Source organism: Lutra lutra, chromosome 9 (assembly GCF_902655055.1).
Source record: "Lutra lutra chromosome 9, mLutLut1.2, whole genome shotgun sequence".
Classification (NCBI taxonomy): Eukaryota; Metazoa; Chordata; class Mammalia; order Carnivora; family Mustelidae; genus Lutra; species Lutra lutra.
In genome coordinates this window covers 121,803,977-121,830,853 of record NC_062286.1, presented here as the reverse complement: position 1 = coordinate 121,830,853, position 26,877 = coordinate 121,803,977, and the positions used below count along the sequence as shown (strand labels likewise).

General features: G+C 41.9%; 1 protein-coding gene across 5 annotated transcripts in view; it reads left to right on the top strand.

The window, feature by feature from the left end:
- NDRG3 (NDRG family member 3) overlaps positions 1-26,877 on the top strand; it is a 76,631-nt gene that overhangs the window by 6,689 nt on the left and 43,065 nt on the right. For 3 of the 5 annotated variants that reach the window (XM_047745714.1, XM_047745716.1, XM_047745711.1), the window contains exons 2-3: positions 11,759-11,860; positions 22,659-22,694. In XM_047745714.1, the coding sequence (XP_047601670.1) occupies positions 11,804-11,860; positions 22,659-22,694 (93 nt within the window). In that variant the 5' untranslated portion in view covers positions 11,759-11,803. The remainder of the gene's footprint in view (positions 1-11,758; positions 11,861-22,658; positions 22,695-26,877) is intronic. The other 2 variants (XM_047745715.1, XM_047745713.1) reach the window with 1 other exon arrangement.

The window sequence follows — 26,877 nt, the reverse complement described above, 5'->3', positions numbered from 1 at the left end:
GCATCGAGTGGGAAAAGTTGGTTATGGAGGTCTGCCCAACCTCTAGATACGGGATGTTCAAGTTCAAATCTTCCAGGTTCAAATTCTAGCTACGTGGCCTTCAGCATATTATAAAACTTCAAGCCTCAGTATCTTTATCTGTAAAGTGAGCAGAGATTATAGTACCCATCTTATAAATGGGTTGGGAAATAAAATGAAACAGTGAATGGATAAAGTACTTATCATGGTGTCTGGGTCACTGTATTAGGTTAGTATGAGTATTGAGTTACCACATCTTATAGCTCTTTTGTCCTTTATTTCCACTCAGGCTGTCTTAAAGAACAAATTGTTTTCAGGGATTCTGTCTTATAGCTGATGGGAATCCAGGTCCCATCCCAAGAGCATGTACTAGAGCCTTGCCAGCATTAGTTTTCCTGGTGTCCTGAGTTGCATCTTTCAAGAGTGGAAGACAGAGGGAAGTGCTTCTGCTTCTAGAGTTACTTTAGTCTGACCACTGTGTTAGAGCTTCAGCTGGTTGGTGGGTGTCTGGGATTAAAAGAAGGCCCCTAGATGGGTGTTGCTTTGTTCTAGTAGTTATCTGTACCAGTCAGTACCCTGGAATGAATAGAATGATTATACAGCTCAGGCTCAGATTCCCAGCTTGGCAGTCTCTGCAAACCTCCTGTTTATCACCTGCTATCATGCCAGAATTTAGGAGTGACACACAACAGGAAGGTGGGCCTGTTGTAGGGGGTGCTGCTGTTTTCCTTTGGAAAAATGCAAGGTATACAGATGGCCCTTCCGGGGGCTGAGGACCAGCAGGGGTGTTTCTGTTAGAATGAGGGTCTATTAGCATGCTTTAGCGGCTGTCTTTGATCACTCCCTTTCCCCCCTACTTTTGCTTATGTGATAGCACCTCTGACGGTATTTCTTCTGGTGGAGAGTAACCCAGACTTTATGTAGTAAAAAGGGCAGTGAGCTGTGTTTTAAAAAGTCATTGTTTCTCCCGTGGAGCTGGGTGGCTTGGCTTGTTTTTCTGGCTGTCTGGAGAGTCTCCTGAGACCCTTTCCTAAGGGCCCCCAGGAGACAGCAATGAAACCAACATCCATTACTCTAGACACTTAGGGGGGGTGCTTAAGTCAGTAGTTTTATGCTTAGATTAATTTATGCTTTAACCCTGGCAAAACTTAAGAGCCAAGTCATCAGATAATTGTGCTTCTTATTGAGTATTGAATTTAGCCCAGTCCTCTGCGATATCTTTTAGAGCCTGGAATAGAAATCCAGGTGCCACTCCCAGCCTCACACTCAGTTGGTCATGTGGATTTAGGCAAATCACTTAAATTTCTAAGCCTCTTTTCTCATCTGGGGATGAAGGCTTGGCTGTAGACCAGTGGTTCTCAGCCCTGGTTGCATACAGAATCACCCATGGAACTTTTTTTTTTAAGATTTTATTTAATTATTAGAGAGAGAGAGAGCGTGCGCACAAGCAGGGAGAGAAGCAGAGGAAGAGAGAATCTGAAGCAGACTCCGCACTCAGGGTGGATGAGCCCAACACAGGGCCGGATCCCACAAACACGAGATCATGACTTGATCCAAAACCAAGAGTCAGATGCTGAACTGACTGAGCCCCCTGCCATGGAACTTTAAAAACAATACTTGGGGATTACCCTTACCCAATTAAATTGTATCTTTAGGGTTGGAGCCTGGGTATTGATGTTCTTCAAAGGTTCCCAGTCTTTCTGATGTGTAGCTAAGAGAACAACTGGAAAAGATGACCATGTTTTAAACAACTGTGTCATTCTGTTCTTCAGGGACCTTAACTGTCCACACAGTAAAGTCTAATTCATGTGTTCTGACCAGCTTGTCTTCTTTCCAGCCACATGGTTGTTGTCTCCTGGATGTTGTTCACATTTCTTTCTTTCCCAACTTGATGTGCTCACATAGAATGTCCTTTCCTCCCATTCAGCTATACAAAACATATCCATTTAAGGCCCATCGTTGTTAACTTCCTTTGGGATCACCTCAGTCTTTGCTCATTTCTCCTCTACACTGGTTCCAAACTTCATTTACCTCTAAATGCAGTGAACACTAGATGCAATGTAAGACACGATACTCAAGCACTTTCCTCTTAGGGATATAGGACACATGGAAATACCATTGGTTTGACTTATGTGCTATTAAAACATCTGTGGATATCTTGTATTGCTGGCTCTCTCATTATGTATGTATATCTTACAACTGTCAGTTGATGGATAGCTGTCTATGACCTGACTCCAATGGGCATTTTTAACTTTATCTCCTGCTCATAATAGGAAACTACTGTTCTTCCCAAACTGGGACATTTTCTCCAGACCTGTGCTTTCTCATCTTCTTTTAAGTTCTCACTTTCTGAAATTTCTTTTCTTTTTTTTTTTTAATTTTTAAATTTTTCTCTCATCCCCGTCTATAGGAATTTAATCCTTTCTTCAAGGTCCAGTTCAAATTTTACCTCCTCCTTGAAACTTTTTCTCAGCATCCACAACCTGCATTAACTGACCTTTTGCCCTAAAGCTCCGTAACCTTTAGAGCAGTGGTTCTCAAGTTGGGGCGATTTTGCCCCCCCAGAGGAGATTTGGTAATATCTGGAGACATTTTTGGTTGTCACAGTGGTCTGAGGAGGATGTTACTGTCATCTAGTGGGTAGAGGCCAGAAGTGCTGCTAAATAGTCTACAGTGTGCAGGCCAGCCCCCGTAACAAAGAATTAACTGACCCAAAATGCCAGCGGTGCTGAGGTTGAGAATTTGTCCAATTCACAGGCTTTTGTTTATACTGCTTTGAACTGTAGAGATTTGTTTATAGACTTAATCTCCCTTACTCAGTGGGCTTAATGGTTGAAGGTGAATTCAGCCCGAAACCTGCGCTTTCTTGTTAACTACATAGGGTTTAATCCTACACCTGTGGCCTGATCCTAACTGCTCAGTGTAATCTAGGGCCAGAGATCAAAGGTCTTCAGCTGGGGTGGATGCAGTGAGGCAGTCAGCTAAATTTCTCTCCTTTTCACCCTTCAAGTCTTTTCATCTGTAATAACCTGGGAGGCAGTGTGACACAGGGGGTACAGGGCATAGAGGGAGCATTTGGAATCTGAAGACAGTTGGGATTCCGTTCTAGCGGTTGCATGTATTAGTTGTGTTGTGTTGCTCAGTCCATTTTACCTCTTTCAGCCCTAGAGTCCTCATGTATGTCATAGAGATGATTCTAGTGTGCCAGCGTTTTATTTCACAGTGCGATCCTAATAATCCAACAAGATATTAGATGTAAAGGTGCTTTGTAATTGTGAGGCGCTATAATAATTACCCATTCAGACAGTGGTTTATATGTAAAAAAGAGGGAATGTGAGTCCGCTTGCTGTAGAAGCACCACTGGCTACCTTCTCACTTCCTGCAGCTTTTCAGCTGTAACTTCTTCAGCACCAGCTGACCCCTTCCAGCTCATTCTCAGTAAACCTCCTTTGTTTGTTGCCTTCATTCTGTTTTGGTTGCCTGTCTGTAGTCTTGCCAAAACCCGAAGTGATTGACTCTTCCCTTAGAATGCAAACTAGTGACTTGGTGTCAGTACATCCTGGCAAAGCCTAATGAAGGCCAGACAAGGTACTATGGTCATGGGGCAAGCTACAAGTCATGACAGCATGTAGTTTAGCCAATACTATGTGTAGTCCCTTATTGCCTTTTTCAAGGAACAAAGCAATGTTTTTTAAGCACTGCAAATCTTGGTGAGTTTTCTTTGACAAAATGGACACAGTGCGGGGTGAGACAAAAGCCTTAGAGCCTCAATGCCCCTAGGATCAGGCTGGGTGCACCTTTCTGCTGATTTGCTGAGTGACCTTCAGCTAGTTGTTGAACCTCATCAAGTTGGTAATGGAAGGGTAGGTTTCTTAGGATTGTAATAAGAACCGAAGAGTTGGGGGATAGGGGAGCCCTCACTCTGGGTAATAATGTAAAGAACTGCATTAAAGGGAGCTTCTGGGTCACAGAATGTCAGTCCTGTCCGGAGCCCAAAAGGTCACCCTACCCAGTCTCTTCCCTTAACTGATGAGGAAGCTGGGGCCTAGAAAGGGAAAATGCTTTGCCCAGTGCCACTCAGCTAAGTAGGGGCCCACCTAGGTCCAGAGTCCACATTTGATGTATTTACCGGCTCTTTCTCAAACTGGAAGAACATGGGCATCCATTTTTTCTGAGTGAACAAAGTTTACGTTATATTGTTGGATTTTAAACTGTGTTCTGCAAAGCCCTAGCAGTCTCACCACCACTTCAGCCAGAGCCCCTACACTTTTCTCTGTTTTCTTTTTGAGTTGTAATGCAACAATTAAGCCTGTTGTCTTTTTTTTTTTTTTTTTTTTTTTTAAGATTTCATTTGTTCATTTGATAGAGATCACAAGTAAGCAGAAAGGCAGGCAGAGGGGTGGGGGAGCAGGCTTCCCGCTGAGCAGAGAGCCCAATGCAGGGCTGGATCCCAGGACTCTGAGATCATGACCTGAGCCGAAGGCAGAGGCTTTAACCCACTGAACCACCCAGGCGCCGAAGTCTGTAGTGTTGATGATCTTTAAAGGCATTCTCAGTGCTGTCTCTGAATATCAGAGAAGAGTGGTGTCTTTCCTGGTCATCCTGGGAACATTTTTGCTTGCACTTCAGAAGTACTAGTTTCTATATTTTTACAATGTGATATACATAATTATGGGGTTTTTAGCATGGAGAACTGAATCTCATTTTTCCTAGATTTTTGCTGTCAAAAGATAATGGTCCTGGGGCACCTGGGTGGCTCAGTCATTTAAGAGGCTGCCTTCAGCTCAGGTCATGATCCCAGGGTCCTGGGATTGAGCCCCACATTGGGCTTCCCGCTCAGTGGAGAGCCTGTTTCTCCCTCTCCCTCTGCCTGCCACTCTCCCTGCTCTCTCTGTCAAATAAATAAAATCTTTTTTAAAAAATTTTAAAAAAAGATAATGGTCCTTTCTAGTCCTGATCCTTCACCTTCCCCTCCCAGCATTAGAATTTTCCTCCTTTTCCTTGTAAATCTCACTTCTCCCCTTGACTTCTTTGACATCATATTTTTGCTTTTCTACTTGTATCTCTGAGCATTTTTTTTTTTAAAGATTTTATTTATTTGACAGAGACACAGCAAGAGAGGGAACACAGCAAGGGGAGTGGGAGAGGGAGAAGCAGGCTTCCTGCGGAACAGGGATCCCAGTGTGGAGCTCAATCCCAGGACCCTAGGATCATGATTCCAGACGAAGGCAGATGCCTAACGACTAAGCAACCGAGGTCCCCCTCTCTGAGCCTTTTTTTCCCTTTGTGTCTTACTGATTGGTTCTCTCTTTCTTTCCTTCCTTCCTTTCTTATTTATTTGAGAGAGAGAGAAAGGGAGCCTGCATACTTGAGTGGGGTTGGGGTTGGAGAGGGGCAGAGAATCTCAAGCAGAATCTGTACTGAGTGCAGAGCCCAGTGCTGGGCTCCATCTCATGACCCTGAGATCATAATCTGGGCTGAAACCAACAGTCGGATGCTTAACCAACTGAGCCACCCAGACACCCCCTGGTTCTGCTTTCTTTCCCATCACTAAATTGTCTTTCAGAAGAGTCCAGGGCCTGCAGCTCCTCATCATCTCTAGTTTGGTAAGTGCCTGTGGGTATTCCTCATTAACTCACTCCTGCCTGTGCTCAGATCTCTTAGAGGTCCAAATACTAATTCTGATTCTACATTGATTTTTTTTTTCATCATTTTCTCTGTTATTGCTTCTCAGCTCCCCCATTGCACCATTATTCTTTATCCTTCTAACTGAAAACCTTGGCAAAATCTGACTCTTTCCTGACCATATGCTATTTTTACCAACTTTATCCCAGAGCTCCCTTTTCCTCTTTTTTTTTTTTTCCCTGTGATCACACTTGTCACCTTTCAGCTAGGACTTCTGTAGCAAACTACTAAACTCTTCTCTTTTCTAGCATATTTCCCTTCTAGTTTGTCTGAGTTGTTGAATCTTTTTAAAATCCTATTTAATTTACTGAAATCCTTTTGGGAATAGGCAGGATGAAATTAGAGGAATAGAGTCTTTCTGGACCCATCCTCATCTCTATTAAGGATTGTTGCTGATCATCAAACCTTTCAGATACTCACTTCCTCAACTCAGATGTTCTTTCCTTGTCAGCTGATGAGGTCACATGTTGGATTGTCATCATTCCAAACTGATTAGCTATCCTAAACAAGATCCCCAGGTGATCGTCTGTACATTGAGGTTTTTATTTATTTATTTTTTAAGATTTTATTTATTTGACAGAGAAACAGCTAGAGAGGGAATAGAAGCAGGGGGAGCAGGAGCAGGAGTGGGAGAGGAAGTGTCAGGCTTCCTCTGAGCAGGGATCCTGATAAGGGGTTCAACCCCAGGACCCTGGGGTCATGATCTGAGCTGAAGGCAGACATTTAACGACTGAGCCACCCAGGCGCCCCGAGGCACACTGTTCTAATAACAAACAAGAAATGGCTCTTGTTTCTGAAACTGGTTACCAAGTAATAGCTGGAATTTTATTTTCTTATCCCTCCTCATTCCATGTTCTCCTTGTCTTTAGCCAACTCCTGAGATAGTGAGGGTTCTTGTCCTGATATGGCTGACTCAAACCTTCGGTCTGGCTTCCAAGTCAATGGTGGTATAGGATTGATCTAGGCTTCTACTACCTTTACTTCAAGGAGGTGCCTTGGTAGAGAGGAAGAAATTTGCCCCAGGTCCTACAACCAGTACATGGGCCCTGGCACAGACATTATGATAGTGGGGAAAGCAAAGGTTTTTACATTCTTGCTCTATTACTTACATAGATGGGAGATAATGGAAGTGTTACTTAACTTCTCTAAGCCTAAATTTATCATCTCTAAACTAAGACATGAAAATATCTGCCTGAGAGGATTGTTAGGAGGATTAAATGTGGGGTATTTAGAGTTTAATTCCTGGCACAGAGTAGGAATTACACTTTCCCCTTTCATTCTCCAGCCATTTGGTACCCTGTTCACTGCCTCAGTTTGAGGATGGCTGGTTTTTACTTGTCAGCCCTCCGCCTCCTACAACTGGGAAAGAGGATGAACATTTTGTAATCTACTGCAGTTTATAAAATCCCTACCAGTTTTATAAGAATATTAGTAGCCCTGGGGTGCTTGGGTGCCACGTTCAGTCAAGCGTCCAACTCCTGATTGCAGCTCAGATCTTGATCTCAGAGTTGTGAGTTCAGACTCCATGTTGGCCTCCACGCTGGGCATGGAGTCTACTTTAAGAAAAAAAGGAATATTAGTAACCCTTATTACCAGGATGGGATCTAGCAGCCCCGTCATTTATGCACATGAGGGAACTGCAGACCTTAAAGATCCCCAGGAGGGAGTCAGTCTGTGTAGCTGAGAGATCTGGAGATGGAGTTTTCCACTGTGTGATCTTAGTTTTCTTTATAGGTGTTATAAAATTCCTCATTGGCAATGGCTTGGGACAATGAGAACTAAGCAAAAATTGAATCTGTGGAGGAATGCAGTAGGTCCCCTATAACGTGGAAGGTAAACATCTACTGTTTTGTTGCCAGTTCCCAAGTCATATTGGAACAGTTCACTGCTCTGCATTTTCTGTATCTGGCCCAGCTGATAGGGACAGGCTTCTCATTTAATTTGTGCCCTTGCTTAAGTGTTTCTTCTGGCACAAACATTGCATTTTTCTTCATCTTTAAGAAAATGCATAGAACACTAGGTGAATGCCAGTCACTTTGGAACTGAGGGCATCTCTGGCTTTCTGTCCCTGAGGCATCTTGACAGATCTCTCCATGTGGAGTTACTTTTGAATAATTAGCATCTTGCAAGGGTCTGCTTTCAAGTGAGTGAATTAAAGTGGGAATAAAGTGGGTGGATTGGAAAGTAATTTCAGGAAATCACCACTTTACATGGAAAAAAGAACAAGTGGAAATAGACTAAAATGTTAACAGTCGTTGTCTTTAGATAGAAGGACTGTGAGTAAAATATCTTTCCTGAAGTGAACACATACTATCTTTATAATAGGAAAAAGAACTTTAAAATTGCCATTTTAAATTACTGGTAAATGGTGATATCCAAATGAAAAGTAACCATAGTTTATAGTGTGATTAATAAACACACAATGAGGGGCGCCTGGGTGGCTTAGTTGGTTAAGCATTAGACTCTTGGGTTCAATCTCAGGGTCATGAGATGGAGCCCTGAATGGACTTCTATGCTCAACACAAAGTCTGCTTGAGATTCCCTCTCCCTCTGCCTGCCCCTCCTGCTTGTATGCGCTTTCTCTCCAGTGAATAAATAAATAAATAAGTCTTTTAAAATAAAAATCAAAAAATAAACACACGAATATAGATCTCAGGCCAATATTTTGGGTTAATTGGGTCAATGTGGTATTGTAAGAAAATTGCAAATGCCAGCCGAGATTGGTAATGAAAGATTCAAGCCCCCTCATTCCCTTATGAAATGTACATGGTTGGGCGCCTGGGTGGCTCGGTCAGTTAAGTGTCTTCCTTCAGCTCGGGTCATGATCCCAGGGTCCCAGGATTGAGCCCACTGTCAGGGTCCCTGCTCAGCAGGGAGCCTGCTTCTCCTTCTGCTGCTCCCCCTGCCTCTGCTCTCTCTCTGTTAAGTAAGTAAATAAAATCTTAAAAAAAATAAAATAAAGTAGGGGCACCTGGGTGGCTCAGTGGGTTAAAGCCCTTGCCTTCGGCTCAGGTCATGACCCTAGGGTCCTGGGTTTGAGCCAAGCATCAGGCTCTCTGCTCAGCAGGGAGCCTGCTTCCACCTCTCTCCCTCTCTGCCTGCCTCTCTGCCTACTTTGCCTTCGGCTCAGGTCATGACCCCAGGGTCCTGGGTTTGAGCCAAGCATCAGGCTCTCTGCTCAGCAGGGAGCCTGCTTCCACCTCTCTCCCTCTCTGCCTGCCTCTCTGCCTACTTGTGATCTCTGCCTGTCAAATAAATAAATAAAATATTTTAAAAATAATAATAAAATAAAAAAGAAGTGTACGTGGTATAAAAACAAAATAAAATAAAAATTCAGCTTCTGGCCATTCAGTAGCTCACTTAAGATTATAGGATCCCTGGCAACTGAGAAAAAGAACCAGGTTCTTTTGGAGGTTAAATATCATTAGGTTTGTGCTCTGTTAAGTGGCACAGATGTTTGGGATGCTTGTGATTGGCCTGTGGGGTCCATGTTTGAGGAGTTTCTTGACTGGCGTCCTCTGGGTTCTTAGGAGAAATGATAAAAAGGCTTTTGTTTGTTCTCATGTAGTCACAGTTGGAAGCAGAATTTATTTTGGTGTATTGGTCAGTAATAGCTAAAAGGTAGCCTAGAATCTCTACCTTCTCCATAGCTAAGTAAATCAAAGCCCTGTAATCCTATGTCTGGAGGGAAAAACAGAAAAATGAATTAATATAGTAGACTAATATTTTATGAAGGCTTTTGTGATTGTCACCAATCAGAAGTAATTGTTTCTTCCTTGAACTATTTTTTTTTTTAAGATTTTATTTATTTATTTATTTATTTGACAGAGAGAGAGAGAGAGAGATCACAAGTAGGCGGAGAGGCAGACAGAGAGAGAGGGGGAACCAGGCTCCCTGCTGAACAGAGAGCCTGATGCGGGGCTCGATCCCAGGACCCTGGGATCATGACCTGAGCCGAAGGGAGAGGCTTAACCCACTGAGCCACACAGGCTCCCCTTCCTTAAACTATTATGGCCCTTCTTTTTACTTCTCATTTTGTAGTTAGTTTTATAGATAGCTGTCATCTCTACTCTTTAGTGAGCTGGTGGAATGCAGGGGCCTTTTTTTATCTTCCATAATGCTTTGCACTCAGTAAGTGTTAATAGCTATATCCCCAACTTACTGAATTAGCATTTTTCCTGACTGATGAGTTCATGACCAAGGCAGAGGGGGAACCTGGGGCTTTAAAGTCTGGAGGGGAGTTACTTGTCTGCAATATCCAGTGTTTGCAGCCTCTCCCCGTGACTCCCTGTCCAGTGGGATGAAGTAAGGCTTCATGACTCATTACCCTGTCTCCTCCTCTCCAACTACTCTCTTCTCCTAGAACTGTTTCCCTGGCTTCTCCCTCTCTGTGTTAGTTATCTTTTGTATAAGACAAATCACTCCAAAACAGAATTACTATTATTATTTATACTTTCCATTGGTCGGGAATTCCGGTGGTGGCTTGGTAAGGTGGTTCATCTCAGGGTTCTCCAATGTGATTGCATCATATCTCTGGGGTTGCAGTCATCTGAGGTCTTGACTGAGGCTGGAAGATCCCTCTGCAAGATAGCTCACTCACATGGCTGGCGGGCTGGTACTGGCAAGATGATTCCTCTCAGTATAGGCCTCCCCAGAGGACTGTTTGAAATGCTTCACGGTACCATAGCTGGCGTCCCCTAGAACTAATACATGAAGACTATAATGTCTTGAAGCAGAAGCTATGCCATTTATGACACAGCCTCCGAAGTCATAGATTGTTGCCTCTGCCATATTTTATTATGTTACACACCCCTGATTTATTTGGATTGGAGACTACATGACTGCAAATATTAGGAGTCAGGGATCACTGAGTTATTTGGAGGCCATCTTGGAAGCTGGCTCTCATACTCTCCGTCCACTGTTGTGATTCCCCAAGTAAAGGCTAATGAGTTTAGCCTTGGTTCCTCTCCCCTTTTCTTTCTTTTTTTTTTTTTTTAAGATTTTATTCATTTATTTGACAGACAGAGATCACAAGTAGGCAGAGAGGCAGGCAAAGAGAGAGAGTGGGGGAAGCAGGCTCCCCACTGAGCAGAGAGCCTGAAATGGGGCTCTATCCCAAAACCCTGAGATCATGACCTGAGCTGAAGGCAGAGGCTTAACCCACTGACCCACCCAGGTGCCCCTCATCTCCCTCTTTCATACTCATTCCTTAATCAGGGCCTCATTCTAGCGTTAGCCTTCAATTTTTGTTTCCCTCTTAATCCTTCCTCCCAAACTGTTGTTTCCTAAAGCGTAACATTGAGCATGTTGTTCTCTTAGTTATACATCTTCAGTAACTAAACTGGACACTCCAGAAGGGCAAAGACTATTGTATTAATAAAAAAAAATACTACCACAAACTTACTTAGAACAACACACAACACACATTTATTATCTGACAATATCTGGGGGTTGGGAATCTGGCATGGGTTTACCAGGTCTTGTGCAAGTCTGTAAGTCGAAGTTCTTGGTCAGGGCTATTTTCTCATCTGAGGTTTGATTGAGGAACGATCCACTTCCAGCTCACGTGGTTATTGGCCGCAGTCAGTTTTCGCAAGTCGTTAGACTGAAGGTCTTAGTTTCTTACTCTTTTGGCTGGAGACTGTCCTCAGTTCCTTGCCATGTGGCCCTCTCACAACATGCCAGCTTGTTCAAAGCTAGCAAAGGAAAGTGTGTTTTTCAGCAAGACGGATGTTAAAATATTATATAATATCATCGTGTACAGCTACTTGTGTACATTCCATCACTTGCCATTTTGGTTAAAAGCAAGCCAGGGGTCCCACCTATTCTCAGTGGTGGGGAAGGGGGTTATGCAAGGGTATGAATAGGAATAGGAGACAGAGATCACTTTAAAGTCTGTCAGCCTTGACTGTTTAGTTTCCTTTGTCTTCAGCATCCTGAGCAGTGTATGACACATACTAAGCTCTAGTATTTGAATGAAGGGACATAGTGAGACTATTATGTTTTCAACTTCTAGTTTAAGCCTCTTTCTTTACTTCATTTTCTTCTGTTTCAGAGTTACTGATTTATTCTTGAGAATCCTCTGCTCTCATCTGTCCTCATGGATGAACTTCAGGATGTTCAACTCACAGAGATCAAACCACTTCTAAATGATAAGGTAAAGACTACACTGTTTTCACTAAAATATATGTCTTTTCTTCTGTGATTGATTCATTTTCTATATTTTCTGTATAGTAACTAATTCAAAACATATTTAGCTTTTCTATGAAGGAAATACTTAAAAAATATATTTCTTGAGACTCTTTTTGATGTCTTTCCTTCCTTTTTTCTTTCCTCATACTTTTGCTTCCGTGGACTGAATTCAATCATGTTATCCTTGAGATTTTCCCGTTTTACTGATAGAGACAGTAAAGGAAAAAATAATATGACAGAGTTACACAGAAAGTATAAGAGAAAGGTTTGACTTAGAATCCAAGTGCCTGACTTTCAATTTCTATAAGAAGAATGAACATCCATGGCTGGTGATGTATATAGGCTGCAAAACTTTCCCTAAAGTTTTTCAAATCTATGATGTGACCTTCTTTCAACTTTGAGGTTTTCATCGGGTTGTGTGGATACTGATAATACACCCTATTTTTATGTTAGTGTTAGAGAACAGTGAGCAGCGTAGTTCACAGCCACCAGGATTCAGGGAGGAGTGGTGTGATGGTAGGTGGCCCTCCCCATTCAGTAAATGTGCCTGAAATTCCCTCTTTTCTAACCTGTGCTTTGGGTTTATTGTCATGGCACCTATTAAAATACTCTTGTAGCTTGGTGTGAATGAGCCTGTGGCATTCTTCCCTGAGAAAAGTATTGATAGGGGCACCTGGGTGGCTCAGTTGTTAGGCGTCTGCCTTCAGCTTGAGCCATAATCCCAGGGTCCTGGGATCGAGACCTATATCGGGCTCCCTGCTCAGCGGGGAGCCTGCTTCTCCCTCTCCCCTGCTGCTCTCCTGTTTGTGTTCCCTCTCTCGCTGTGTCTCTCTCTGTCAAATAAATGAATAAAATCTTAAAAAAAAAAAAGAAAGAAAGAAAGAAAAATATTGATAAAAAGTAAGAGTAAAGATGGATGAGGTTGGGATAGGGGTGCTACACCAGAAGATACTGTTGCCCCTTATCTTTTTTTGCCCAAAGACCCACCTCTAGCTTCTGGGGCTGTTGACTTACTGTGTGTTTATTAATTTGCTATTGGATCCTGCCAGGCTCGTTTTTATTCCCGTGACCCCATCTCTCTACCTACATTCCCACCCTTTCGTTATCTTTCACTAGTTTTTGCTTTCTCCCTCCTGAAGCTGCACACACTTTTTTTTAGTCCCCATTTGGTTTTTCCTGCTGCTTTCCCTCATGTTTTCAGAAAACTCTCTCCTCCTTTATTGCCTTTGGTGCATGTGAAGGGCTGTCCCCAAAATGGTGTGCCACAAGGAGGAAGAAGGAAATAAAATCTGCATCTGTAGAGCTTATGTATAGCCACAGAGATGAATAGTTATAGGTGGGAATAGGCAGTTTAGCTTCAGAAAGGTAGTAATCTATCCTAAACCTGGCTGCTCATTAGAATCAGATGGGTAATTGTTTTAAAAATATAGAATACTGGGTCCCACTGTAGACCAACTGAATTGGAATTCGAGGAGAGGGGGATGGGACACACACATACCATTCTGTGATCAGTGGGGTCTTCGACTTTGGCTGCTTTTTGGAATTACTTGGGGAAATTTAAAAATTACCAGTGATTTTTGGTAGAGATTCTCCACAAAGATTCTGACTGAATTGGTCTGGGGTATGGTTGAGCTTTTTTTAAAAATCCCAAAGTTGAGAACCGTGCCTCAAGTGACTGGTTAGTCATTGTTGGAAATGCATGACCTGATATTTGAGGACTGGGGCACAAATAGGAGGAGGATCCTTCCTGGACCCTGGAAATGCACAGGATGCCCGAGTAGGCACCTACATGAAAGAGCTGCAGGAGTTAATTGACCGCATATCTCATAGAAAAGACAGCTGGAAAAGGAAAGATTGAGTGAATCTGACCATAGAAAAGCAGTGAATTAATTCCTGGGTCCTTCCTTCTTGAGGCCATAGTGATGCCTTCTTGGCTGCGTCTGAAGTGTGCCCAAGTGGTATTGATTGAATTGTGCACCTCTCCTCTCCCCAAACTCACATGTTAAAACCCTCACCTTCTATGTGACTGTTTTGGAGATAGGGCCCTTAGAAGTGATTAAGGTTAAATGAGGTGATAGGGTAGAATTGGAGCTTAAATCCAATAGAATTGGTGGCCTTGTTCACGAGGAAGAATGCGATCTCTCTCTCACACATACTGGCCTCCCACATGAGGACATAGCAAGGTGGTAGCCATCTGCAAGCCAGAAAAAGAGCTCTCACCAGAAACCAAACCCTGCTGGAATCTTGATCTTGAACTTCCATCCTCCAGAACGGTCAGAAAATCAGTTTCTCTTATTTAAGCCTCTCAGGCATCCCAAGCAGTCTAAGACACCAAGCTATCAATGTCTCACTTCCTAACATCTGTTAGCTCCTCTTTGATAGGCCTATGGTGTTCCTACGCACTTTCCATGCTCCCTCTCTCTCCCTGAGACACGTTCCTATCCCCTCACTATTCATGAGAGCTCCCCAGCTCCAGCCCAGCTTTGTAGAAGAAGATCGGGAAGAGGTCCTCTTTGGATGGCGGCATTCCCAAAGAAAGAGTTCTAACCCCTGTTGTCCCCCTGCCTCAATACATGAGTGCTGCTCTCTTTGCCCAGCAAGTGTGTGCTTCTGCATTCATTGTGAAAGGTGTGATGGTATATTGGCAGTGTCCTTCATCAGTTACTCTGTTTGATCCCCCAGGAGCTCGGTGGTATAGGGAGCACAGATCAGTTTGTTCCCATACTGCTGGTGAGAAAACTAAGGATGAGAAGGGTGAAGTGTCTTACTTGGATTGAGTACCAAAGAATGCTTGCTGTGGAGCAGGACTTCTCGGTTTGGGGCTGGACTGTTGTGCACATTGTGGGATGTTTAGCAGCATCCTGGGTCTTACCCACTAGGTGCCAGCATCTCTCAGCTGTGACAACCAAAAATGTCTCCAGACATTGTCAGATGCCCCCTGGGGGCAGAGTCTCCCCATTTGTGAACCACTACTGTCGGGGATAGGCCTCCAAATTTGAATAGAAGTCTTGAAGTTGTTTGTTTGGGAGGAGTTTGGTGTTTTTGGGTTTTTTTTGCCTAGCCTGCTGTTATTTATTAAGCACTCTTATGTGCTTAATAATAGGTATTTTACCTATTAATAATAGGTGTTTTACCTACCTTCTCTCTTTTAATCAAATACTCTTATAATCAACAGAATATTCATTTGAAGTACATAGTATTATTCTTCACTCAGTAGAAGAAGAAAATCTGACTGAAAAACTGACTTGCCCTGTCAGTATGTGGCAGAGTCAGGACTGAAACCAGGTCTGTCCTATCCTAATACCTGAGGCCTTTCCACTATACTGACCCCATCACCTCTGTGGCTTGCCCTGTCTATTTAAGGAAAAGTCTTGAAACATGTATCAATTCACTGCATCTTTTTGTCCATTCTTATAGATATACTCTTATCCAGAAGCCATTGCCATCCCCTTCCAGGCTTCAGAGCGCTGGAGGAAGTCTAGACCCAACCTATTATGGAGAGATTTGTCCTGAGATGACTATAAGGAAGCATTCTCAAAATAGCTTTAAGCGAGGCTTATGTTAACTCATCTCTTGTCATTTGTTGGTACTTTTCCCATTTAATTTTAGCGTGCTGGTAATTTTGTCTGTGGCTCAGATTTGTGAAGAAGTGGGTAATTTTGCCATGCTTGTTTTGGCTCCAGTGATGAAAAGATGCAACTGCCAGCACTTATCTTTGTTTTGGGGGCAGAAATTGTACAGACATATGAACTGATTTTTTAGAAAATACCATTTAACTATTTTTAGTGCATTTTCACAAATATTATCTTCTCCTTAAATCTCCCAACCTCCTATGAAATGAAGTAAGTCATTAAAGGTTTTAAGTACTTAAAATGGAGTTTTAACCCCATTTTACAGGTAAGGCTCAAAGTGGTTATATGACTTATCCAGGGTTAGTGTCTAGTAAGGTGGTGAAGCCAAGACTAGTACCCACATCTGTTGACTTCAACCCAGATCACGGGGTTTAGGCCTCTTCCCACCATCTGCTGCCTCTTGGAGCTGGTTATTCCAGCTTCCTCAACTAACCTTATAACAAGCAAGAGAGTTGACCAGTTAGTGCTTCCTTTTCCCTGACCTCAACTACATTAAAATACATGCCAGAAAAGACTAGCAGAAAAATGATAGCAGCTGTTTGTTGGTAGAGAGATGATAGATGATTATAGTTTTCTTCATACTTCTCTACAATGAGCATGTACCTTCCTTTTTATAATTAGAAAACCAGAAAAGGGGGCACCTGGGTGGCTCCAGTCAGTTAAGCGTCTGTCTTTGGCTCAGGTCATGATCCTGGGTCCTGGGTTCGAGCCCCACATCCACCTATCTGCTCAGCAGAGAGCGAGTTTGCTTGTCTCCCTCTCCCTCTGCCTGCTTGGTGCTCGCTCTGTCAAAGAAATAAATAAAATCTTTAAAAAAAAAAAAAAAAGAAAAAAGAAAACCAGAAAAAAAGGATTTGGTGTGGTATGAAAAATACTGGGCCTAGTGAAAGCCAAAGGGCAGTCTTGAGGAAATGAGTAGAAGGCCACCATTGGCTTCTACAGAATCGAGGAAATATCAAGGAGGGGAATAACTATTTAGTGGGGAGAATAGAAACAAGTTATTTACTTATTCCTGGTTGTTAAAATTGAAAGTGAGATAGACCCTACTGCAGTTTAAGTTTTCGGGCTCTACTAGTACCTGGAAATAAAAGCAGAGGAGAGAGGAGGGAGAAGCTGTGGGTGAGCATTATTGTAACTTTTAGGACAGCAGAAAGAGCCAAAGGTGTTAGTGCCAAGGCTTTTTTTTTTTTTTTCTTTAATTTTAAAAACAGTTACTGACATTTTCATTAACGAGTGTTATCTGTGAAGTGCTACATCTACTGTGCCCTGGAGGGTGTCCCTTAAATGTGCTAAGAAGTAATCGTCCCATGTTGTCAGAAATGGCTTAGATGGGACTGGAGCAGGAAGTGAGTTCCCAAGCAAGTAATAGTGCCATTGTGTCAAAACACTTTCAACCAGCTACAAGGTCAGCAGGAGATGGTGGAAGAAGCCTTAGCCATGGAAGTTTTTAGTGCAGGCGGTCAGTGACACATGTTGTTAGCCAGATAGTATGTTAGTTTAGAGGAGAGATTATTTTGGAGTTGAAATTGTACCTTTTCAGCAGTCTGCAGATGATTATCTGATTGTAGATAGTTTTTTTGTTTGTTTGTTTGTTTTTTTTAAATATTTTATTTATTTATTTGACAGAGAGAGATCACAAGTAGACGGAGAGGCAGGCAGAGAGAGAGAGAGAGGGAAGCAGGCTCCCCGCTGAGCAGAGAGCCCGATGCGGGACTCGATCCCAGGACCCTGAGATCACGACCTGAGCCGAAGGCAGCGGCTTAACCCACTGAGCCACCCAGGCGCCCCCTGATTGTAGATAGTTTTATCCAAGTATCTGACCTCTTTACAAATTTCCTTATGAAATCTGTTTCTTAATTAATATTTTTGAAGGTAATAGTGTAGATGCTCTAAATATTATACACATATACCCACATAAACACTTGTGTATATATATATGTGTGTGTATATATATATGTATATATATAACATATGTATAATTTTTAATCTGGATTATCAGTTTGAACAGATTTCTATTTTAAAAGTTTATTAATGATTATAAAACATAGATTTATAATCTGTGTTGATTAATCTTTATCAACAAAGAAAAACAGTATTTTCTAGGCCTATTTAACTCTTCTGCTTATACAGTTCCTTATCTTTCCACTTTCTATTGGTAAGGATTATTGTCTTTTGTTACTAAAAATGCCATTTCTTATTCTGTTTGACATTTTTTTTTAATCAGCTTGTTTCTAAACTTTTACTGTTGTAACAACTCCTTTCCACTTTAGTTCCTACCATATCAATTGCATGTAACTTTGGTATTCATTTCTCTTTTTTTTTTAAGATTTTATTTATTTATTTGACAGAGAGAGAGAGAACATAAGCAGGGGGAGAGGCAGAGGGAGAGGGAGAAGCAGGCTCCCTGCAGAGTAGGGGAAGTCCGATATGGGACTTGATTCCAGGACTCCAGGATCATGACCTGAGTCAGAGGCAGTGGCTTAACTAACTGAGCCACCCAGGTGCCCCTAGTATTCATTTCCTAACTCAAATTGAGTAAGTATCTCAATTTTGAGATGCTTATAATCATTATAAAATTATGTTTACTGCATTTACTAAGTACCAGGACTGGGGATAGAGTGATAAATCAGACACAGGTCAAATTCACAGAAGAGGTAGATTTACCTCAAATCTTTTTCAATTGTTAGTTCTAAGATTTTACACATCTTGCCTTTCTTTATATCTGTTGTTTTCTGTCTTTTGAAACTACATATGCCTCTTGACTAGATCTCATATTGGGAAACTACATTTCTCTTCTCCCTAGAAATTACTTGTTTTTTAAATGCCCCCCACCCCTTCTTTTCATACTTTATTCATTGATCTATTACTTGCTTCTTCCTTATTCTCTAGGCTTGTATTTGAGAGAATGACTTCTTTTTAACTTACCTTCTTGAGCTGCTTCATTTACCTTCTACATTTGGTTCTGAGGCTGCACCAGGAAATACTGCCCTTGGCTGGCTTCTACCTCGACTGTAACTTACAGTAAAAATATATCTTTTTTCTTGACTTATTCTTTTTTCTGTCTTTCCCCAAATAATTCTATTACTTTAATTTCCCGCTTGAATCCCTTTCTGCTAATTAAGTCTGCTTAGTTCAAGAATCTCTCTGAACATGGAATTACTGGTATCTTCAAAATGGATAGAAAGAAAAAAAAACACCCAGAACTGGAAACGTGTAGAAGTTTTGTTAGAGTGTAACCATGTACCTCAAATACCAGAGATAAGTAAGTCTCCAGCGAATTTTTTCTCCTTCTAGGATACACCCAGTGAATAGTATTAAATTTTTAATGAGTCCAGAGAATATGGCTTCAGTTTATCACAGTTGAATGGGGTCCAGCTAATGATCTCCATTCAGACACTTGGATGCCAAATACTATCAGACAGACCTTATCATATCCTTTCTCTGAGATGATCACTCAAGAAACTTGAAGCCATTCTTTAAGACTGTCTGGCATGTCTTAAAAACAACAACAGCAGGGACACCTGGATGTCTCAGTTGGTTACACAGACGACTCTTGATCTCAGCTCAGATGTTGATGTCAGCGTTGTGAGTTCAAGTCCTGGGTTGGGTTCCGTGCTGGGTGTGGATCCTACTTTAAAAAAGAAGACAAATTAAAACAACATTAAGTTTTACACTGAGGAATGTATAGAATTGTTGAATCACTACATTGTATACCCAAAGCTAATACAACACTGTATATTAATTATACTGGAATTAAAGTAAAGAGGTGTGAGATAATCTTCATCCAATTATTATTACCTTTTCTCTGGGAGTCTAGCTGTGTATGTTGGATAAAGAGCATATAGTTGTTTTTTGCTAGATACTTAAAGAAGAGTGGCTTTTTTTTTTCTGGAGAGAATTGCCTCTTTCTGCTTTTAGTATTTTAGAGGCTTTGTGCTCCTCTCAGACTTTAGGAACTCACAAAATGCCTCATGACTGGGTTCATATGGTTGTGAGGAAGGGGAACTCATGCATATTATAACAGCTGCTTCCCAAATAGCTTATCAGAATTTGTGTCTATTTTATGACCAAGATTTTAGTTCAGTCTGGAGTGATTTTCTCTAATCTTTCTAAATAATTGGAACAAAGCCCTAGTATGATCTTTTTTTTTTTTTTTTAAGATTTTATTTATTTGACAGAGAAAGACACAGTGAGAGAGGGAGTACAAGCAGTGGGAGAGGGAGAGGGAGAGGGAGAAGCAGTCTCTCTGCTGAGCAGGGAGCCCGATGTGGGGCTTGATCCCAGGACCCTGGGACCATAACCTGAGCCGAAGGCAGATGCTTAACAACTGAGCCACCAAGATGCCCCCTAATATGATCTTTTTTTACATTATTATACATTATTTCTCAAGTGATTAAGTGAACCTTTAAATCTTATATTACAAAATACCAAGTTACAAACATATTTTTTGTACCATACCAAATCTTTTTTTTTTCTAGTTTTCTAGTTACAAAAAGGGAGGTACTTGCTCATTATAGAGAAGTATAAAGAAAATTATAATTATTATCTCTCCATTGAGAAATAGTTGCTATTTTTAATGTTTTGGTGTTTTTCTGCTAGTCTTTTGGTACATATTCATGTAGTTGAGGTCAAAGTGTAAAGACTGTTTGTATCCTAATTTTCACTGAATGACCATATCCTACTGAAACCATCTACCCTAGTCCCTGAGAGGGCCCTTTTTGCTTCTCACAGTCTAACTAGAAATGACTTCTCTGAAAGAGTTCTTAAGTATTGTGTGAGACTAGTGGGAGTCGTGGAACATGATAATCCTTTTGCCAATGGCAGCATTCTTTGAAGATGTGCTGTATGGTCCCATCTGCAGGGTTTCTTTACATGCTGTGACTGCATCAGACTTTATTTTGTGAACTTGGTTTCATGCCAGGAATAATATTTCAGACTAGCAGTCTCTACCACTCTCTTTGCTGTTCTTAGTGCCACCTCCTCTCTCTGTGATTGGTAATCTATTGTGGCTTTACTGCCACTTACAGAGAAATAAGGATGTGTTCATCCATAGCCTTATTCCTTCAGAATCTTTCTGTATTTGCATTGCCCAATAATACAGTAGGTACTAACCACATGTGTCTGTTGAGCACTTGAAATGTGAATAATGTGACTGAGAAACTGGATTTTTTGTTTTAATAAATTTTAGTTGACACATGTGACTAATGGCTACCACAGTAGATCATGGTACTCTAGATCATCTCAGTTGGTTCTGCTAGTTACTCTTATGGAAAGGACAGCTTGTATCTTTGGGGTGTGTGCGTGTATGTGTGTGTTTTATATACTGGGCTTAAAAATTTTTTTAACCTCTCTGTTTTGTCCTGCCAGGAGTGTAGAGTGTGATATAGAACTCACTCACTCTTTCTTTCTTTCTTTTTCTTTCTTTCTTTCCTTCCTTCCTTCCTTCCTTCTTTCTTTCTCTCTCTCTCTTTCTTTTTTTCTTTCTGATTTATTTATTTATCCTATATGTGGGGAGGGGCAGAGGAAGAGGAAGAGTCTTAAGCAGACTCCACCCTGAGCGCAGAGTCCAATGTAGGGCTTCATATCACAACTCCAAGATCATGACCTAAGCTGAAACCAAGTTGACTGACCAACCAATTATACCACTGAGGCACCCCAATACAAAACTGCTTCTAAGAGGATCTTCTTGAAGGGGTATGGGAGTGCTTCACACTCCTTTGGGATCAGATATCTAGATCCTGTCTGGTGGGGCAGCTTTTGGGAAGGTGCCCAGTAGCAGTTCTACTGGAAGCCATTCTAGACAGAATAGAATGTGTTATGATAGCATGATTTCTAAATAATGAAAAGCTTTTTTTCCAGGGGAGGAGCATTTACTTTATGAAAGATCAAGTCAATGGTTTTTTCCCTCTAAAACACATCATTCGGGGCACCTGGGTGGCTCAGTGGGTTAAAGCCTCTGCCTTCGGCTCGGGTCATGGTCCCAGGGTCCTGGGATCGAGCCCCGCATCGGGCTCTCTGCTCGGCGGGGGGCCTGCTTCCCTCCTCTCTCTGCTGCCTCTCTGCCTACTTGTGATCTCTGTCTGCTGAATAAATAAATAAAATCTTAAAAAAAAAAATAAAACACATCATTCATTATTCTTTCTATATACTCCTAGGTCATATAGTTTGCAGCTCTGGGATGTGAAATGGTACAAAAAATGCCTCTGAGTCATTGCCATTGATTTTTTTTTTTAATCAAACATTACTATGATACAATCACTTTTTAGAAGCTTGGTGAATTTTTCTTGGGTCTTTTGACTGTGTTCTACCTTTTAAATGACTCAGTGACTTGTTCTTTTTCCTATCAGCTATTTCATAGGATGAACAGATATGCCAGCATATTAGGAATCCGGTTTTGTCTGTCTTTCCCTTCTTCAGTGACATTGCCCTTTTCCCTTGTTAAATTTATGAGTCTTCTGGGATGCCTGGGTGGCTCAGTTGGTCAAGCATCTATTTTTGGCTGAGGTCATCATCCCAGATCCTGGGATCAAGTGCCACATCAGGCTCCTTGCTCATTCGGGAGCCGGCTTCTCCCTTTGCCTGCCACTCCTCCTGTTTGTGCTCTCTCTTTTTCTAACAAATAAATTTTTTAAATCTTAAAAAAAAAAAATTTATAAGTCTTCAATATTTCATCCATCTATCTTTGTTCGCTCCTTGATCCTTTAATTCCTGGCTCTGGGTACCCTGGCTCCTACCTTCTATGTTCCTCTCAGGGTTGCCCTTCAATCCCGTTTTTTCCAGGTACTTCCTAGGTGGGTTGTGAGTGTGCTCTAGGACTCTGATCCATGTTTTACCCTCTTCCCACAAGTTCTCACTGCTCTCTTTAGGTAGGGAAACAGGAAGCTACAAATTACTGGGCAACAGGGTTCCTTTCCTTTGTCTTCACACAAAGCCTGCCAAAGAGTAACCTCACCTTTTACTAACATATGTTAGGAGCCCACCCTGCCTCTGAAGCCTTTTGATGAGAACCGTTTTAGTTTTATGGCAACCAAGAGGCTGCACGTGCACTGCTTGCACTGTGAACTGAATTTGCTGCACATTTGGGGAAGCCACATGGGGAAACTGACTGTGTTTTCTGCCTTCTGTTGACAGACTGGTACACGAAACTTCCAGGACTTTGACTGTCAGGTAAGGACTGTACAAGCACCAAAGCGGGGCTATGTCCAGGATCTCTGCAGTGCTTCCCTCCCTGTCCTGGTGGCCTGTAGAAGTGGATCTCTCTTCATAGCTAATCATAACTCCTTCGTGTTCTTTTGATCATTGGATCAAGTTTATTTCAAATGATTTTCTGTCGTGTTCAAAAATTGCCTGCCAGGTGCCTGTTTTATGGTTGTAGGTTACTGGGTTGAACTGTCATTTTGTGATTAAGATCTCCTCTCCTCAAATGATACTGGAAACCTCAGTCACAGGTGTTAAATGGAGGGTTGTCACTTCACTGTGGAGATGGTGGGTAGGGACAGTTTGGAGGGGAGACTTATCAACAAAATCTTTTTCTTATCTTTTTTTTAAAGTTTTATTTATTTAAATAATCTCTACACCCAATGGGGCTCGAACTCATGACCCCAAGATGAAGAGGTGCGTGCTCCTTTGAGCCAGTTAGGTGTCCCAACAAAATCTTTTTCTAAGAGAAAAAGAGAAATTAACTAAGCATTAGTAATACAAAATGCAGGTTTCCTTTGGCTTTATGCTTGGAGATGCAAAATTCAAGTTGGTTAATTAGGATTTAATTAAATGATACAGTTCTTCCTAGTTGCTTTTGCCTATATCTCTGTTGCCAATTTGAAAATCAATAAAATGAATGAGTATGTCTCCATTTGCCTACTTTATCTACTGACTGGCCCTGAAAGAAATGGGAGGAAGGAATGAGTACATGGAAATGAGAACCTTATAAGCCCATGCAGCCTGACTCTCCTACTTTGAGGGTGGATGTCATAGTACTGACTATTAGAAGCAGCATGAAGTAGACTTAAAGTACTAGGCAGGAAAGGGAGGTGCTAGAAAACCAACTTCCTTGCTTCCAGGATTCAGCCAGCCTGTACATGTGTAGGCAGATAGTTATTTTTATTTTATTTTATTTTTAAAGATTTTATTTATTTATTCGACAGAGAGAGAGATCACAAGTAGGCAGAGAGGCAGGCAGAGAGAGAGAGAGAGAGGAGGGGAAGCAGGCTTCCCGCTGAGCAGAGAGCCCGATGTGGGGCTCGATCCCAGGACCCTGGGATCATGACCCGAGCCGAAGGCAGAGGCTTTAACCCACTGAGCCACCCAGGCACCTCTATTTTATTTTATTTTTAAGGTTTTATTTATTTAGGGGCGCCTGGGTGGCTCAGTGGGTTAAGCCTCTGCCTTCGGCTCGGGTCATGATCTCAGGGTCCTGGGATCGAGCCCCGCATCGGGCTCTCTGCTCAGCGGGAAGCCTGCTTCCCCCTCTCTCTGCCTGCTGCTCTGCCTACTTGTGATCTCTCTCTATCTGTCAAATAAATAAATAAAATCTTTAAAAATTTTTTTTTTATTTATTTACTTGAGAGAGGGCATGAGCAGAAGGGAGAGGGAGAAGTAGATTCCCTGCTGAGCAGGTAGCCTGATGAAGGGCTCAATCCCAGGACCCCAGGATCCTGAACCCCAACCGAAGGTACAGCTCAACCGACTCCAGCCACTCAAGCACCCACAGGCAAATAGTTGTACTTATTTATTTATTTGATAGAGAAGAAGCACAAGCAGGCAAAAAGCAACAAGCAGAGGGAGAGGGAGAAGCAGAGAGCCCAACATGGGGCTCGATCCCAGGACTGTGGGATCATGATCTAAGCTGAAAGCAGATGCTTAACTGACTGAGCCACCCAGGTGCCCCCAGATAGTTATTTTTAGATATGCATTTTTATATTAAGTACAGTGGAGTCTCTATAGCATTAGAATTGAAAGGAAGAACTAAACTAGTTATATCATAATAATGTATTAGGTATCTACTATAGATAATAAAATAAATCATCTCTAGTTCTTAGAGCACTGTCACAAGGTGGTTTTTATTATCTTTGTTTTACAGATGAGGAAATTGAGAATCAGGTTTCATAACTTGCCATTGGGTAGAATTGCAGTTGCAAAACCCCATTCTTCCTGGATCTATAGCCTATTCTTTCCAACCTGGAAATGTCTAGAACTGAGAAGTTTTTAAAAGTTGAGTTGTTCTTCAATTATCTGAAGTGCTTTAACAGAACAGGTGTAACATTTTTATAAGGGGCAGGTTCATAGCATTGTTACAGATTTCTGAATCCTGGTGTCAGACACCTCTTGCTGTGAAAGAATCACTTGCTGTAGGTCCTTTACTCAAGAAATAAGTCGTTTTTGGATAAGTGGTGGCAGTTAAGTTTGGGCTTACTTGTTTTTAATTTGATCTAACTTCAGTTATGGTTTGGATTTAGGTTCAACCAGTTGAATTTGACTATTGTTTTTATTATTTTTTTTTAAGATTTTATTTATTTATTTGACAGAGAGAAATCACAAGTAAGCAGAGAGGCAGGCAGAGAGAGAGGAGGAAGCAGGCTCCCTGCTGAGCAGTAAGCCCGATGTGGGGCTCGAACCCAGGACCTGGGATCATGACCTGAGCCGAAGGCAGCGGCTTAACCCACTGAGCCACCCAGGCGCCCCGAATTTGACTATTGTTAATATCTGATATAATTTACCTAGAAGGAGATCATTTGAGAGTATAACAGTAAAATTCAAGGTGAAGAATTCCAGAAATAGTATATGTATACTTCTACTTAAAAGTATAAAAGTGGCGTGCCTTAGTGGCTCAGTCAGTTAAGTGTCTGTCTTCAGCTCAGGTCATGAACCCAGGGTCCTGGGATCAAGTCCCACATTATCCTCTACCCCTCCCCACCAACTCCTGTGCACGTGCATGCTCTCTCACCAAAAAAAAAAAAAAAAAAAAAAAAAAACCACCATAGAAGCATTGGTTATCACCAAATTGAGTACCTCCTCCCCCCAAAAAGAAAAATTACATATAAAAAATTTCAGGGGACGCCTGGGTGGCTCAGTTGGTTAAGCAGCTGCCTTCGGCTCAGGTCATGATCCTAGTGTCCTGGGATCGAGTCCCACATTGGGCTCCTTGTTCTGTGGGGAGCCTGCTTCTCCCTCTGCCTCTGCCTGCCACTCTGTCTGCCTGTGCTCGCGCTCTCTCTCTCTCTCTCTCTGACAAATAAATAAATAAATAATCTTAAAAAAAAAAAAAAAAAAGATTAAAAAAAAATTTTTTTTCAGGCTCCGGGTGCCTGGGTGGCTCAGTCAGTTTGGCATCCGACTTTGGATTTCAGCTGAGGTTGTGATCTCAGGTTTCTTGGATGGAACCCCTCATTGGGCTCCACACTCAGTGGGGATTCTACTTAGGATTCTCTCTCTCTCTTCCTTTGCCCCTCTCCCCTGCATGCTCTCTGTCTTTCCCCTTCTAAAATAAATAAATAAATCTTTTTTGAAAAATTAAATGCTCACTGGGGCACCTGGGTGACTCAGTCTTTAGGCGTCTGCCATCCACTCCAGTCTTGATCCAGGGGTCCTGGGAGCAGGCCCCACATTGGGCTCCCTGCTTCTTTTGGGAGCCTGCTTCTCCTGCTCCCCCTCCCCTGCTTGTGTTCCCTCTCTTGCTGTCTCTGTCAAATAAATAAAATAGATTGTGTGTGTGTGTGTGTGTGTGTGTGTGTGCGCGCGCGCGCACACTCCAGGACCCCAGGACCATGACCTGAATGGAAGGCAGACACCTAACAATTTAGCCACCCAGGTGCCCCTAAATAAAATCTTAAAACAAAAAACAAAACAAAACAATTACATGCTCACTGAAAAATAAAGAAAAAAAAGTAAATCAAAATTACTTGTTATTTTACTTGGGTTGATATTTGTATATATCCAATTTTTTCACACATAAATATCCTTATATATAAATGAAATTTAGCTTTAGAAATAAATTTTGGGGGCGTCTGAGTGGCTTAGATGGTTGAGCATCTGTCTTTGGCTCAGGTCATGATCTCTAGGTCCTGGGATCAAGCACCATGTTGGGCTTCCAGCTCATCGGGGAGCCTGCTTCTCCCTATCACTCTGCCTCTCCCCCTGCTTTTGCTTTCTCTGTCTCTCAAATGAATAAATAAAATCCTTTAAAAAATGTAATTATGAATGTTTTTTTTTTTTAATTGAGGTTTAAAAATATTCTGACAAGGGCACCTGGCTGGCTCAGTCAGAAGAGCGTGTGACTTTGATCACAGATCACGAGTTTAAACCCCATGTTAGGTGTAGAGATTACTTAAATAAATAAATATTTTCTTAAAAT